At 37.3% G+C, this 17,718-nt stretch overlaps 1 protein-coding gene across 5 annotated transcripts in view; it reads left to right on the top strand.

The window, feature by feature from the left end:
* LRP1B (LDL receptor related protein 1B) overlaps positions 1-17,718 on the top strand; it is a 1,078,540-nt gene that overhangs the window by 923,669 nt on the left and 137,153 nt on the right. For 3 of the 5 annotated variants that reach the window (XM_075829239.1, XM_075829240.1, XM_075829237.1), the window contains exons 55-60: positions 1,587-1,774; positions 8,404-8,587; positions 9,765-9,850; positions 10,806-10,949; positions 11,606-11,787; positions 12,550-12,749. In XM_075829239.1, the coding sequence (XP_075685354.1) occupies positions 1,587-1,774; positions 8,404-8,587; positions 9,765-9,850; positions 10,806-10,949; positions 11,606-11,787; positions 12,550-12,749 (984 nt within the window). The remainder of the gene's footprint in view (positions 1-1,586; positions 1,775-8,403; positions 8,588-9,764; positions 9,851-10,805; positions 10,950-11,605; positions 11,788-12,549; positions 12,750-17,718) is intronic. The other 2 variants (XM_075829241.1, XM_075829238.1) reach the window with 1 other exon arrangement.

The following is a 17,718-nucleotide window of genomic DNA, read 5'->3' as shown; positions in this document are numbered from 1 at the left end:
ATAGATAGATAGATAGATAGATAGATAGATAGATAGATAGATAGATAGATATCTTAAATCTATTTAGCACCATTTAAATAGCATATTATTCAAATTAGGTCTGAAATATTAACGTTTTTGCATTGGCCACTAAAACAATCACGATAGACTGCAGCTCACTTCTCTGCCTTTACTGTGTAGATTGGAGCAGAGTCAGCTTATTATCATTAGAAGATAGACAAGTTAATGAAGACTCTATTGTACTGCTGAACGCCTTAATTAGGATAGCAACACTATGTACTATATACACACAGATAAGGCTCTATATACAGCTTCCTTGTCACTCCCTGGTCTCTGGGAGAGGGGACTGTACTTTATATTTTCCTGGAGACTGTAATAATATATGACATTTCTCTATCCATTAATTCCCATTAATCTCAGTTACCATGAAGCACACACACCCCTGCTGTACTGCCTATGCACACAACACAGGAAGAAAGTGCGTGCCTCCAATATGACCGCCCAAGTGAAGTATTTAAAAATATAAAAATAAATAGCTCCAACATTTATAAAAAGTAACAAACACATTATTTATCTTCTACAGACTTACATCTAAGGCCATGCTCAAACCATATTTGGCATATATGTTTAGCATGTACGACAGGAAAGTTCCCGGCGTACCTACTAAACGTGTCCATAGGGCTCCAAAGCCGATGGAGGCCAAAACAGTTTCTAACGGTGGCATATGTCACCCATAGACATATAATGGTATCGTTAAACAAGGGTCGTGAAAGTTCATGATGTAGCCCTTAAACGGATACCATTATCGTCTATGAGTGATGGATGCCACTGTTAGACATCCGTCATAGCCTATATTTCATGTATACGTCGGGAGCTATTCCCGGCATATACCTCAAACGTAGGCAAATAAACGTGATGTGAATGGGGCCAATTCATAAAACTAGAGTTAAATACACGATACATCACAGTAAAAGAAGACCGCAAAGCCTCTCAGCGTTGATCATTTATAAAACCAAGAGCTCCTTCTTTGTTCATCCATCTTCTGAAAATAATTCTACAAAACAAGTAAAGATAGCGGAGTATATTGAACAGATTTTACAAGGAGTTAGTGGTCAAATGGGTCAACTGTCCCCTATTTTCATGTTCATCAAATTAAGTTCTAACCCTCTAATACACCAGACGTTAAATGAGTTTCTATATCTGTGAGGTAGGAAATACTTGTTCTGCCTGACTCGTACACAACTAACATTATGTTCTCCGACTCCATAACTAAATGATTTTGTTTTGAATTGCTTGATCATTAAGACATAATAAGTTCAAGAGGAAGCTTTTCAGACCGGTAATTTGCTCTCCTTTTTGTTGTGTTTCCTTCACCTTGTAATGTTTGTAGAGAACGGCAATTACCTGACAGCAATTTTGCTTTGCAGTTCTTCAGTGAGCCCGTGTAAAGACCCATGGAACGGAAATAAAAAATCATTTTTAATAAGTTCATAATCAGACTTCATAATTGCGTTTCATGCAGCGTCTGAGTCCCGAATGCTAATGTTGCCATTTTCTTTAGACTTTTTACTCTTCTTTATTTCCAGAACAGTCATGCAACAGCTCATCATTTATGTGTAAAAATGGAAAGTGTGTACCTGAGGGAGTTCTTTGTGACACCACGGATGACTGTGGAGATGGATCTGATGAGAGAGGCTGCCATTTAAATGAATGTTTAAGTAAAAGAGTCAGTGGTTGTTCCCAAGACTGTCAAGATCTCCCAGTTGGATACAAGGTTAGTAGTCAATATTGATAAGATTATGCTTGAAGAACACGTAGAAGAATGAATTATTCATAGGATTAATTTGCTTTCGGTGAAACCGTTGTCCTTTTTTATCTTATGGGTGTGTAAGCAGCAGTGCACTTTGTATAAAATATTGGTTATCTTACATGTGACAGGTCCTAGAACAATATTATATTAGGTTCTTGAGATACATTGACTAAATGGCAAATGTCTATCAATAGCAAAGCAGATGTTATCGGCAAGAATACTGATTACGCAGGCCAGAATAGGTCTAGACATAAAGTAAAATGTCTACTCTAGTGGTCATATGTATTATTTATATTTTATTTTTATTATCCATAATTTATATTTCGCTGTGCTGAACATGGAATACATGGATTACAATCATCGTCGACGTCATGTCGTAACGTATAAACTTGAAAGCCAAATGCTCTACCAGCAGTGTAGACGCGTTTCTGAAGAATGCGTGCATGAAAAAGGAGAGAAATTGAATCTGGAGTCTTAGAAATTAAACCTTGAGTCTTAAAAAGTTAATGTCCACCCTTTGTTATTTTAATATCATGTACATTTTTAGATCTAACATCTTGCACTGATTTATTTTATAATATATCTTTATAGTGATTGAAGCTCCATTTTTCTAATACAGGGCTCTAAATCTCCAGGATAGCCAAAGAGGTAAATGATACAATTCTGTCTGCCTGCCACTGCCACTAGGGGGAGCTTAGGAGCTTACTGCATACTGATTTATTGTAAGCTGCTGTAGTCTCTCTAGTAGTGACAGCAGGCAGACATTATATATATATATATATATATATATATATATATATATATATATATATATATATATATATATATATATATTGTTTTAAAGGTTCTCTTTTTGCAATTTTCCACTTAGGCAGACAGAGCTTTAGTATTTCATGTAATACCTATGCAGGAAATTTAGATCTCTGTATTAGTATGTTAGAGTTCCACTATAAAGATATTTTATGACATTATTCAGCCCAGAATTTCATACCTATATGTATTGAAGAAAAAAAATGATGTTCATGGGTAGACATTGAAGGGGTTTTGTGGGGACAATAAAAAAAATAAAAAAACGATAAATACGTTTTATTACCCTAATAGTTTGCTAAATGCAGTCTGCTTGCACAAAAACATATTTTCTCGTTACTCCCTGCGCTCCGGTGTAAGTGTATTGCCGTTCACAAACTTCGGGATAATAGGCGGGACTAGAAGTTTCATTACCCTGATTACTACATGCCCCGTCGTCCCCTTCTTTTTCCTAAGCTCCTTTATCTTGGCTCTGTCGTTACAATGTGCATGCGCTGGTAGAGGAGACGTCAAGACAGCTCTATGGAAGAAGGGGGCTGGCTTATTTCTTCTGCATCGTTTCACTGCCAGCCCCCTTGCGCTGACATGCTTTGATGACACGCTGACGCCAGAGAAGAGGAGAGTGATCTTGGTCACATAGGCCTGTGTCGGCGCATCATCAAAAGTGGAAAAAAGTACTAAACTTCTGAGAACACATGACTGTGTTCTCAGACGGGGAATCTGCGTGCAACAGTTATAAACACTATATTAGTAATATATACTATATATAGAGGAAAAAATAAGGGATGAAGGGCGCGGCAGACAGACGTATAGACCACAGATCTGAAAACACCCCGAACCAGCACTGTAACACATAGCAATCCAATAAAGAAATGATTCTTCAAATCTGCGATCTATACTTCTTCATCCTGCCTTATGTTTTCCTCTGTATGCATTACATTTATCGAGGTGCTGCACCTCCCTTTCAACCTTGTTTTGCTTTTACTATATCGACTTTATTTCCCAGTGTTTTTGTTTTAGGATTTTATTACATTTAGTGAAAAAGCCACAAAGTGGGACATTAGTAAAAGTTGCAGGTACCGCACCTTCCTCCTAGAACTTACTATACCGGTAAAAGAAATAACAGACAATTATCTTGTCTGGCTTTAGGTTGATACTGAGGATTACACAGCAGCAAAATTGAGCACTTCAACCGGGCACAACAGCCATAAACCACTTAATAGTCTCTTACAGTCATTTGTTGTTGAAGTATTTACCCCCATCTCCCAACAGACTAAATAAATGTTTTTAAAGGTTACCTCTCATTTTGAAGCGCTGATTCACCATGTAACCAATTGGGGAAAAAAAATGTTAAATGATGAAAACCTGTAAGGCTGTAACAAATCATTCAAAGTCAATGTGGTTTATGTGCTGGTTGTAGCTTTCAGCTTGCCGAAGGCTCTGTCTTATTTGTGCTCAAATGTCACAATATCTGAGTTAGAAAATAAACCGATCCGGCCAAACAAGCTTTTTTCACATTGTCCCATTTTTTTTTTCCCCTGTTATAAATAATATTTCACTAGTGTTTACAATTATTATACGAAATATATAGGCAGTCATAAAAAATGGAACATAGATATTAAGTGATCTAATTAAGGGAATGTACACTGAAAAAAATATACAGTGACATTGCAAGTAGTCCTGTTAAAAAATATCCAAACGTTTTGTGCATACAAGTCCAATGCAGACCTATAAGGGCATGACCACACGTGGCGGATTTCCTCCGCAACTGTCCGCATCAATGCCGCACCTAATCCGGGTTGCGGATTACGGCTGCGGATCTGCCCAAAATGTGCAGAAAATTGATGCGGACTAGCTGCTGCGGACTGCGGTAAAAGTGCTTCCCTTCTCTCTATCAGTGCAGGATAGAGAGAAGGGACAGCACTTTCCCTAGTGAAAGTAAACGAATTTCATACTTACCGGCCGTTGTCTTGGTGACGCGTCCCTCTTTCGGCATCCAGCCCGACCTCCCTGGATGACGCGCCAGTCCATGTGACCGCTGCAGCCTGTGCTTGGCCTGTAATTGGCTGCAGCCGTCACTTAGACTGAAACGTCATCCTGGGAGGCCGGACTGGAGACAGAAGCAGGGAGTTCTCGGTAAGTATGAACTTATATTTTTTTACAGGTTGCTGTATATTGGGATCGGTAGTCACTGTCCCGGGTGCAGAAACAGTTACTGCCGATCACTTAACTCTTTCAGCACCCTGGACAGTGACTATTTACAGACGTCTCCTAGCAACGCTCCCGTCATTACGGGAGCCCCATTGACTTCCTCAGTCTGGCTGTAGACCTAGAAATACATAGGTCCAGCCAGAATGAAGAAATGTCAAGTTAAAAAAGCAAGACGCATCCGCAGCACACATAACATGTGCATGACAGCTGCGGACTTCATTGCGGAAATTAGAATCTCCATTGAAGTCAATGGAGAAATTCCGCCATGAGTCCGCCACTGCTCCGCAACAGACAGAGCATGCTGCGGACACCAAATTCCGCTCCGCAGCCTATGCTCCGCAGCGGAATTTTACGCCTCGTCTAAACGAACACTGCTAAATTAAAGTGGAAGTCAATGGAGAAACGGCTCCGCTGCGGATTAACGCTGCGGAGTGTCCGCAGCGGAATTTAAGTGAAATTCCGCCACGTGTGAACCCAGCCTAAGTCTCCATGGTTACAGACTACAAACAAACCCTGTGTAGTCTGATCCTACAGTCATGTGCTACTCCTTCCATATGACCTCTGCTCCTTACTTCAAACAGTAGAAGGGAAGAAGGAATAGAAAAACACATGACTAATTACACGTGACTATGTATACAGCTCTTATGCAGACCTATGTGTCTCCATGCTTACAGACTATAGACTACACATACAGGGCTTCTTTGTAGCTGGTCAAATGTTACCCCATTCCCTTTTCCCCCTAGTAATACCTAAAGTTTAGTAAAAAGCATAGGTCATACGGAAAGAGTAACACATGATTGCAGGATTAGAAAACACAGGTTTTGTTTTTAGTCTATAACCATGGAGACACATAGCTCTGCGTAGGTGCTGTATACATAAATCAAGACTATTAACAAAGTTTCTTAATTTTTTTATTTTAGATACACAGCAGCAATAACAAATTGGTTTGGAAAGTCTAAATGCCCTTAAAGAGGCTCTGTCACCAGATTATAAGTGCCCTGTCTCCTACATAATGAGATTGGCGCTATAATGTAAGTGACAGCAGTGTTTTTTATTTAGAAAAACGATCTATTTTCACCAAGTTATGAGCGATTTTAGCTTTATGATAATGACTTTCTTAATGCCCAACTGGGCGTGTTTTTACTTTTGACCAAGTGGGCGATGTGGAGAGAAGTGTTTGACGCTGACCAATCAGTGACCAATCAGCGTCATACACTTCTCTCTATTCATTTACTCTGCACATAGTGATCCTGCATTGTTCACTGTGGACGGAATGTCTATTCACAATCCATCTATTCACAATCCCAACACTTCGCTAACATTTGTGTGGGACTTACAGCACAGCACATCGAGATCACGTTGTGCTGTCATTTACAGCGTGATCTCGCGAGATTACGCTTGCTGTGCTGTAAGTCCCACACAAACGTTACCAAAGTGTCGGGATTGTGAATAGACGTCGCATCCTGGCTGGAAGGAATGTCTATTCACTGTCAAGACAGTTCAGTAACATTAATGTGTGTGTATGTGACAGCACATAGTGAACAACGCAGGATCACTATGTGCAGAGTAAATGAATAGAGAGAAGTGTATGACGCTGATTGGTCACTGAGTGGTCAGCGTCATACACTTCTCTCCACAACGTCCACTTGGTCAAAAGTAAAAACACGCACAGTTGGTCATTAAGAAAGTCATTAGCATAAAGCTAAAATCGCTCATAACTTGGAGAAAATAGATTGTTTTTCTAAATAAAAACAACTGTTGTTCTCTACATTACAGCGCTGATCACATTATGTAAGAGATAGGGCACTTATTATGTTGTGAAAGAGCCTCTTTAAGGCTATGTACACATGTAGAGAATTTGTTGCATTTTTTTCATCTGGATTTGAACAAATTGTATCCACATTCTGCGGAAATGTTGAGCGCTGATTTTGACCTGTGGTGATTTTTAAATCTACAGCATTTCAAATTCCACTGCAAAAAACGTGTACAGATTTCTTGGAGATTTTCCTCATTAAATTCAAGAAAAAAAATTTGTAAGCAAGCCTTATTGTTGCAGATTTTGCTTCCGACTACCTGTGGATCCAAAACAAAATTCACAAGTTTAGATAGTTTAAAATAAGTTTAAAATAAAAGAACGCTATAATCACCTCCCCTGGCGCTCCCATGGCAATGCTTCCCTGTTCCCCACCGGCCCCTGTAAATCCGGTCTCCAGAGATGATGTGTCATGCCATCACATGACCGCTTCAGCCAATCACAGTGTCACATGTGGTCACATTCTATAGAGCGCTCAAATCCTTGACACTGCTTAGATTTATTAGGCCAGATTTACATGAACCAGTTACACCCGTGCGGGTCCCGTTTTCATGGATCCCCATAGACTTGAGTCTATGGAGGGATTCGAGAAAACGGAAGAAAATGGGAAATTTTTCAACGGAGCCTTCACACGGTTCGTTCAAACAACGGCTGTGTGAACGACCCCATTGAAATACATGCGTCTGTGTGACGGCCATTGTTTTAACGTCACACGGACATATACTATGGAGGTCTGAATTCGGCCTTAGTCATTGGAAATCTGACAACATATTCTAAACTAAGAACCACTCATTTATATTACCCTTTGGTTGTGTTTCAGAGATTTCCAGTGTTGGAAATCTGAGGGGTGACCAGCCCAGCAGATAAATGGAGCATATTGGATCATGACATTGTAGTAACAAGCTGCTTTTTATGGTATTAGCTAATAAGATAATTAGGTGTGTGTCTGTTTAAGGCAGTACATTTTTCCTCCCCGTTTCTGCACGCCTGTGTTTATCTCTGCGCAGCTATAAAGATTCAATATGTACAAATAAAAGGATAAAACCCTATTTACCGGACCACCCAGCAGCATCAGATCGCTGCTCCAGACGTAACTTAAAGCAGGTTGTAAAGACGGCATAATGATAGATTCTAAATGCTAAAACGGGTTCACTGCATTTATTTTATCTTATAAAATCTACTTAGCTTAAAGTGAATGAAGCGCAGCTCTACAGCACGGGTTCTGATGAAAAATATAAAATTACCTGTGCAACTAGTTATCAAAAATAGTGTGCCTCAGACCAGTTTCAGGTGGCCAACATGTGACTCGTCACGTTTTTAGTTAGATAAACAGACATACAGAGATAGATAGATAGATAGATAGATAGATAGATAGATAGATAGATAGATAGATAGATAGATAGATAGATAGATAGATAGATAGATAGATAGATAGATAGATAGATCAATAGATAGATAGATATGGCATAGATAGATAGATAGATAGATAGATAGATAGATAGATAGATAGATAGATAGATAGATAGATAGATAGATAGATAGATAGATGGATATCTTTAAATAGAGATTTTGTAATTGTATTATTATTAGTAGTATTAAATAGATATTATTGATAGATAAGTTAGAAAAGAAAAACTGTTATAATGATATTGATGTTATAATAATTATAATGTTTTTATAGGTTTATATTCAGGAAGATTTATGAACAATAAAACTAAAGGATTTCCATACACATTTTGTAACATATTTCTGTTTCCCACAGTGCCAGTGCTGGCCTGGATTTCGATTAAAGAATGATGGGAAGACGTGTGTCGACATTGATGAATGTTCAGACGGTTTTCCCTGTAGCCAGCAATGCATCAATACATATGGGACGTATAAGTGCTTGTGTTCAGACGGGTATGAAATACACCCTGAAAATCAAAATGGCTGCAAATCTCTATCAGGTATCACAATGGCATTTTTGTACTGACGGGCGATGAGTCATGTGTGGAAAGATAAGATGTTATTATGTGTTCAGCTGCTCGCTTCATCACTGACGTTGGACTATTTTTATTACCTTTGAAAAGATTAGACTCTAATTTCAATAGAAAGAATTTCAAAAAAATAAAAAACAAAGGGGTTCTCCATCTTTTTGTAAATAAAAAGTTAGTTGAAACCACGCTGGATGATGCCCTGTATAATCACACTTTACAGTTAATGCCAAACAATATGGTGCCCAAATAACACTGCTAATGGGCTTAAGGGTATGTGCACTAATGCAACCTAATTTTTATTGTTCCAGTGCTACTAAAAGAAAAAAGAAAACTGTGCATATATTGTATTCAGCTCCTATGCAGTCCCATGTGTCTCCATGGTGACAGACTACAAACAAACCCTGAGTGTAGTGAGTGTAGTCAGATTTTGCAGCCATGTTTTACTCCACTGAATCTCTCCCTTCTCTACTGTCTGAAAGGAAGCAAGTAGAAGAGGTAAATGCTGGAAAGTAACCCATTACTGTACAGTAGAATCAGACTACACACAATCTTTGTTTGTAGTCTGTAAGCATGGAGACTCATAGGTCTGCATAGGAGCTGTATACACAAAACTGAAGGATTGTTTGGTGAAGACTGATTGTAAAGTTGCTTCCTTTTTTTAATTTAGGTGTCTCAGAACAAGAAAAAAAAATTGCACAAGTGTATCATTAAAGAGCAATTCCCTTAACTTCTGTAATACTTGGTGACTTTTTATATGACCACCATTATAGAAGCTAATAGGTTGTCACCCTGTTTCCAAGGAATCTGCCTGGTTATGCAATTGTTTACCTCTACTGCTGCATATGTACGTTCAGAGAAGCCGGGTGACAAACACCCTTGTGCAAGATTTAATTACAGCCATAATAATTGTCTTCCAACAACTGATATAGTAAAAAAAAATATATATATATATATATATATATATATATATATATATATATATATATATATATATATAATCATTATTATTGTTGTACAGTAGCAATCACATGATCATTAGTATATGTTTTGTACATGAGAATTTATTCTTCCCAGAAGACTTGGTCGTGGCTTTTACATGTGTTTTGTTCAGTTGCTAAAGTGAAATGTAACTTTTTCTTGAGTTTAGCGGAAGACCCTTTCCTCCTCCTCGCTGACCACCATGAAATAAGAAGAATGAGCACGGACGGATCTAATTACACAATGCTGAAGCAGGTTAGATCTTTAGCAATGTGAACGTGTGTGATAGTAAAAGTGGATCAGTGTCTTCACATTCAATGTGCACAATCCAGGATTTATATACAATAGGAATGTTGCACTGCTGAATTTGTTATTTAACAGGCTACATAGTGTGTACATCACATTTCCCGAATGTATCTCTTATGGGGGTATAAAACCTCTGACCCAAATCTCCTGTCCTTTATTAGTCTTGAAATGTACCCATTGTTTGGAACTGACCAACGTTTTTGAAATATACTGTATATTTACTATATCAGTCGAGAAAGTGTCAGATTGTTTCATTATTACCCTTGTCAACCCTTAACTTTTTTTAAATTGCTTCAAGTTATACAAATCGTCCGGATACAGATGTGTCCACCTTTACCTTTGCTTGAATTTAGAGAAGGATTCCAATTTCTCATGAAACAAATTCAATACAATATCGCGACAAGCTAGCAAAACCCTTGACAGGCTGCAACCCCCATCACAACCACTGGATGGCCACATATAGACATATAGCATAGACATCTCGTGACAGAGTATCGTGAAATATTTTTTTTAAGCTGGTTCTCTCGTGCCACACATCTGAGGATATTTTGACATATGAGGAAAGGTAACGAAGGACACATCTGTACCAACTCAATACAATCTTGCACCATCGAGTAAAGAAACGTATACATTAAACATATTCTTTTTTTTAAAATGGTTGTCTATGCATATGTTTTTTAACATGGGAGTGACACATGGCTACATCTGTACTTATTGTCTGTGCACAACACTATTTATTAACTAAAATGTTTACATTTTATCTCCAATGTTTTTTTTTTTTTTTAATGAAGACATGCATAATATTGCTTAATTGTATCACATTCTGATTTTCATGGACAGTATAATATTATATATATGTATAATTGTGCCCTTCCATTTACTGGCAGCTTAACAACATTATCAGAATGATTGTATTCTTTGTCAGGGATTAAACAATGCAATTGCAATGGACTTTGATTACAGAGAAGAGGTTGTCTATTGGATTGATTCCAGCAGATCCAACGGAAGCCGCGTTAATCGGATGTTTGTGAATGGCAGTGACGTAAAGGTACAGCAGACACAAGCAAATCTATTATTTACATAGCCTATAAGGTGTCTATAAACATAGCAATAGGGCAGTTATTATCAGGATATTAGACAATAAGAGCACCATGCTCAACACAACCTGTATCCAAAAACGACTCTCCACCCCCACCAAAATATAATGGGATCATTGGGCTAGGACCATTATATAATGACTGTCACTCGTTAAAGTTGATACACAATGTTATACCTAGATCACGGGTGTTCTTTTTCTTCGAGTGTTTCTCAAATTTTTATCTCCATTGCATTTCAAAAAGATTTTGCCAAATTTTTTTTTAAATCTCCTACTGTTTTGTGTATACAGCTACTATGTGGACCTGTGTTTTCACAGTACAGACTACAAACAATTCCTTTTGAAGTCTTGTGTTCCCCTTTGCCCACTGTTTCCCATTCTATTAGTCCGTAGACTATCGAGGAGGAGACAGAGGGCATAAAGTGACACATGACTGTAGGTTTCGACTACACAGGGTTTGTCTAAGTTGCTGTAAGATCAATCAAGTTCCCCTTTATAGACCGTATCAAACCCTTACTGTATTATGCTACAAATAGAAAAAGAAAAAAATCCCATTTTTATTTTCTATATCCAAAAACCTTGTAAGGACTCTTGTATTTCTCTTTAAGGTAGTACATAACACAGCTATACCCAACGCACTTGCTGTGGACTGGATTGGCAAGAACCTCTATTGGTTTGACACAGAGAAGCGGGTTATTGAAGTGTCCAAGCTCAATGGCTTATACCCCACCATACTTGTTAGCAAAAAGATTAAATTCCTGAGAGATTTGTCATTGGATCCACAAACAAGGTAATTCTCATTATGTTCCATAATTTTAGAAAATGTGGTTCTGATTCCCAATGCCTTAATCTATAACATTAGATTTAAAAAAAAATGATAAGTAAACCAATAACTATTCTGACTGTATACATTAAACTCTGTCTACATGCAGCCACCACTAGATGGGGCTAAATACATCTGTATGCAGTAAACTCATAAGCTCCCTCTAGTGGTACATGACGGCAGCAAAATATTTTATCATTTAACTCTATGCCTATGTAGTGGATTTGGAGCTCTGTAAAATTGTAGCTCCGACTGCTATAAAGATATATTAATAAAACTAATTTGCACATCATTTTGGACTTAAATAGATAAAAAAAATAATGGTAAACATTCACTTTAAATTAAGAACATTGTGTATACAGTGATAAGTACGTGTAATAATAATAATAATCTGGATATTATATATTTAGTTATTGTTAAACATAAACCTCATAGTCTTTATTACATTGATATATTTAATGGAAACAATTATATGTACACAAAACAAATGCTTTAGATGCAAATTTGTATTTTAAAAAAAAATTTTTTTTTGCTTGTATGATTAAATATCCTTTGTCATATAAAGAAAACAAACTTTATTGAATAGTGTAAGGAATCAGTTGTCCTGAATGACATAGCTGTAGTTCAATAAATGTAGTAGCTGTGGCTTCCACCTTTGGACCTCATACCGGCCATGTAGAATAAATATTGGAACCTCAAGCAAACATCTTGTTTATTAACTCTGCATAGGTATTTGTACTGGATAGACTGCTGTGAGTATCCTCATGTTGGACGAGTTGGGATGGATGGATCCAATCAAAGTGTTGTCATAGAAACGATGATTTCCAGACCGACAGCTTTGACAATAGATTATGTCAACAAACGTATTTACTGGGCTGATGAGAATCATATTGAATTCTCAGACTTGAATGGATTCCATCGACAGAAAGGTAAGTTACACAGCTTAACAAGACCTACCGTACTTTCTATGACATGTATGCTCAGCACAGTTACAAATACTTAAATAAATGCGTAGAAAATCTCCTTGTTATTAAATTTAATTTGTGAGTTTAAATGAAAACAAATTTAGAACAATATAAAAGAGTAAAAAGGAGAATGGGGATTTATATATATATATATATATATATATATATATATATATATATATATGTACATACACACGCACACACACACACACACACACACACACACAACTTTTATACTTTTTCTTTATTTTTTTCTAGTTTTTTATTATTTTATTGTATTATTATTATTTTTTTTAAGTGAACCGTCGCTACAACTGACCTGATTTACCTTAAAGCGTTTGTCCAGTTTAGAGAACCCATTTTCATATACCCTATCAGGGTATTAGTGGAGAGCAGTTACATAGAGCGTCTCTCGCTCTGGAGGACCTATCCTGTCCTGCATTACACAGACAACCCATGGATATGAATTGGCACTTGTGTAATGCTTAATTTCCCCTGTGGTGGTGCTGCAGGGAAATGTAACATTTACTGCCAGGTTTCTTCACAGATTACAGCTGATCATTGGGGGTCCCAGCAGTAAGACACTTTGTCATCAGCTTATTGTCAAGGGACTTTTCTAACAAGTAGGAGTTCTGGAAAGCGGAGAATTCATTTAAGATGCTCATCTTTGATCTTACTGTGGTCACTTGGCCAGATATTAGTAAATGGACCAAAAGCAATCACTAACCCCTGGTCTGTCTGATCAACTTTTGAAAAATATGGTTAACTAAAGCCATGTTTTCCCCCACATATGTATGTAATATTGTAGAATAGGATCATGTATTTTCTACTTATGGTCTATATGTTATTAATTTTTTCAGTCCAGGGGATATCTATATCTATCTAACAAAAATATGTCAATTTATTGTAAATAGGAAAGTTAAAAAAAGTTGCACAGTAAAAAATTTAGAAGATCATAAAAAGCTGAACAGTGACAGTTAGTGGGTCAATTTTATTATTGGCTTTGCGCCTTAGTTTTGGTGTTTTGTGCTCCTATTTTCTTGGCAAAATTATTGATCCATGTGTGAGAAACAATCTTGATTTGCGACATGCTCACGTCAGGCCGTATACTTAGAATATGACCCAATAGGTGGTGTAAAGAAGGGAAAGGAGTCTAACTTGTGCTAAAAGCGTTAAATCTATCAAACACATATTTGAAAAATTTAGTCGCATCTTCTGCACCTCTAGCTTTAAGCTATTTATCTCTAAGCAATTATTTATAAATCTGCCCCAATTTCTTGAACTGGCCAACTTTTTACACAAAGGACCATAGAGGTCAGATGGGATGTTTACTCTACTCAAATGGAGTCTATTTGTTTACGGTCTAAAATTTCAATCTTTCCATTCAGCCTTTGGAAAGAAATAACTCAGGAGCTGTTTTTGCATCCACTGGAGGCTTGGACTGGCCCACCAGAGTACCAGGGGATTATCCAGTGGGCCCAGGCTCTGACACAGTATGGGCCTCAAAGGTCCAACAGAAGATAACCCCATTTGGTCATGAATTTAGAACCAATCACTTACCACTAGGGTCTATTTCCCCTGGTGAGCCTAAGAAACCCCCGTCCCACACTGATTCTTTAAAAGTGTTGTTTTTTTTTCTCAAACTTTTGTGGAATAAAATTATTTTATATAATAATAATAATACTACCTGGAATAATGATAGTAGTAATAATATATGTAATTTAGTATACAATATGAGTATGAGTAATAATCAGATCGTTCAAGGACTATGCAAATAAATAAAAATTTTATTAACGCCTTCCCACGCAGCCTTTTTTCAGATTTTCACTTTAGTTTTTTCCTCTCCACCTTCCAAAAGCCATAACTTTTTTATTTTTCCGTCGATATAGCGGTAGGAGGACATGTTTTTTTGCTGGATGAATTCTAGATTTTCATGGCACCATTTATTGTACCATATAATGTAATGGGAAACTGAGAAAAAAATTATTTGTGGGGTGGAATACAAAAGAAACTGTGATTCTTCCATTTTTTGGGGAGTTTCGTTTTTACGGCATTCATCGTACGGTAAAAACGACATCTTAACTTTATTTTGCGGGTCAATGTGATTATGATGATACCAAATTTATATAGTTTTGGTATAGTTCTGGCATTTACATTTTTTACGGCGTTTACCGTGCGGACTAAATAATGATATATTGTAATAGTTCTGACTTTTACAGACACGGCGACACCAGTTATGTTAATTTTTTATTTTTTTATATTGTGCTTGGGGGAAAATGGGAAAAGGGGGTCTTTTGAACCTTTACAATATATATATATATATACACACACACACACACACACACACACACACACACACACACAAGAAAATGGCGACAACACACTACAAACACTAATTCCACCTAAACACTATAAATAAATAAACATGCATTACTGCTGAATCTATAGTGAGGTTATTAACGCACATTTTGATCAGATTGTGTTAGCCCACCTGCGACGAGAAGGCGGGTCCCTTCACTGCAAATACACCCAGAACTCGGACTATGCCTACGTATTCTTGGTATATATTAAAAAAGCTTTCTTTTACTGTATTTAACTTTTTTTACTTGTCCCCACAGGGGACTTGAACCAACGTGATATACTAAAATACTAATGTTTTGCACTATAGTTATACTGACATCATCCTATGAAGCCCTGCCGGAGGCAGGGCACAATAGAAGTACAAAAATGGCAGACCGGGGGGGCCTTCATCAGGACCCCAGGCTGCCATGGCAACTATCCGCACTCCGCGATGGTGTTGCCGGGAGGGGGTGTGCTGCAATGTTACAGGGGGCCACCTCCGTGTTTCTACCCATTTAAATGCCATGGTCACTATTTCCACTCGTTACACTGAAGTGTCGGCTATAAGATACCGCCTACATGCTCATTCTATGGAGCGGGCTCAGCCTGTGAGCCCGCACTATACTCCCCCACCCGAGATGCTCCGTATATATACGGCGGATGTTGGGAAGGGGTTAATTATGAACCAATTACATTCCTGGAGTGCTTTGATTACTGTCACTAGTTCATTGCCATAGAAAAATCTCAATCTTAATGTTTTTAGCTTCTGCTAGGAACAATAATAATCAATCACATCTACTGTGAGTAGGTAACAGATATGCTCTAATATTGCACAATCCTCGACATCTCTTATAACTTCATTTACATTCTGCTGTTATTGTAAGTTGAATGATGTAACACTGAGATGCGGCGGCCCATGGGCATATGGGACTCTAAATTGTTCTGCTTTCAAGTCCCCTGCTTTTTGTATTTCCTGTTTACCAAATTACTGTGCATTTTAAGCAGATGTTTTAACTGAATTTAGCGAAGTCTGTTGAGACTCAACAAATGTTATGTATCTGGAAAAGTTAGAATAATGACATTTAAGGATAAATTAATACACACAGTTAGCAAAAACAGTTGTCTGCCAAACTTTTACCAAAGTCATAGTGTACATTACTACAAATGCTTATTTTAATAGGTAAACAAAAAAGTTTTAATTACTCAGTGGATGAGGAAGATGAACTTTGAAAACTGATAAGAGCTCCTCAATTAGAATTTAATTAAATTTAAATTCTGATTGTAAATAAATAACAAAAATAAAAATATAGGCCCCTTTCAGAGGCTGCTTGACACCATGACACTCCTGACCTCCCCAGAAAGTAGTTCCCGGTATACACATTCCTTCTTTACTGACATTGCTGGAGATCGCATCCCTGTAAAAATTTTAACCACTCAATAAAATGATGACAAGTCCAACCAAAAATGGGCCATATTGACTGTTCCTATGTTACAAAGTTGTTTTTCCTGGCAGCAAAGTTTCTCAAATTGCTCAAGTCTAAATTGACATTTAGATCAAGGCAGAGAAGAGGCAAAGTAGCTTGGCAGTACTGTAATTGTAGTGAAGCTACAGTCCACTAGCCCAGACTCCCTGCCAAGAGCAATATTTTATACTGGACCAAAATTTCCCCCACTCTTTTTTCACAGTGTGAGAGTTTAGGCTTTACAGCAGAATTGATGTAGTCCGGACCTATAAATGGCCGATGACATCATTAAACCGCCCCCAATTTTATTTTGTCAAGGGCTCATTCAGCCGAGCGTGTAACTCATCCGTGTGACGGACGTTAAAACAACGGCTGTCACACTGACTCATATATTTCAATGGGGCCATTCACATGGCCGTTGTTTCAACGGAGCTTGTGAAGAGTCCGTGATAAAATAGGACACATCCTATTTTCCTGCGTGTCACACATCCCTCCATAGACTCTAATCTATAGGGGATTTGTGACAACACTTCCCGCACAGGTGCACCTCGGACGTGAAAAACGTCTGTTTTTCACGCTCGATGTTGTCGACACTCGTCTGAAAGTAGCCTTATGTGAAAGCTGTTTATCTTGGCTCAGGCAGTACACTAGACAACTCATTTTGCTCTTAACCTTTCACCTAGTAGTGATAATGATTATTGCATTCAATTGCATTGCAGCCTGTAAAACAAGATGCTGGTTGACCAGTTGGGTTGTACTCCAAAAAAAAGTACTAAATGTCAAAAAATAAAAATAAATTATAAAAAAAAAAAAAAAGGAAAATAAATAAATATATATATATATATATATATATATATATATATATATATATATATATATATATATATATATATATCTATCATGTTTATGCCACTGTTTATCAATGTCCCTAAAAATAATCTTTGAAATGGTAATATCTACTGGATTTCTGCACGAATACCTAAACATTTTGCTGTTTTTGAGAGGTAAGCTAATTACTTCTGTACTGGCTGATGCAGATTCATACAAGCGGGTTGAGATTATGTTGCAGAATATTAAAAGCAATTAGCGAAAGGCGACAGAAAAGACAACAATTTTATTATTCATGAGTT

This window comes from Rhinoderma darwinii, chromosome 6 (genome assembly GCF_050947455.1).
Source record: "Rhinoderma darwinii isolate aRhiDar2 chromosome 6, aRhiDar2.hap1, whole genome shotgun sequence".
In the NCBI taxonomy this organism is placed as follows: domain Eukaryota; kingdom Metazoa; phylum Chordata; class Amphibia; order Anura; family Rhinodermatidae; genus Rhinoderma; species Rhinoderma darwinii.
This window is presented reverse-complemented; position numbering and strand designations above follow the sequence as displayed.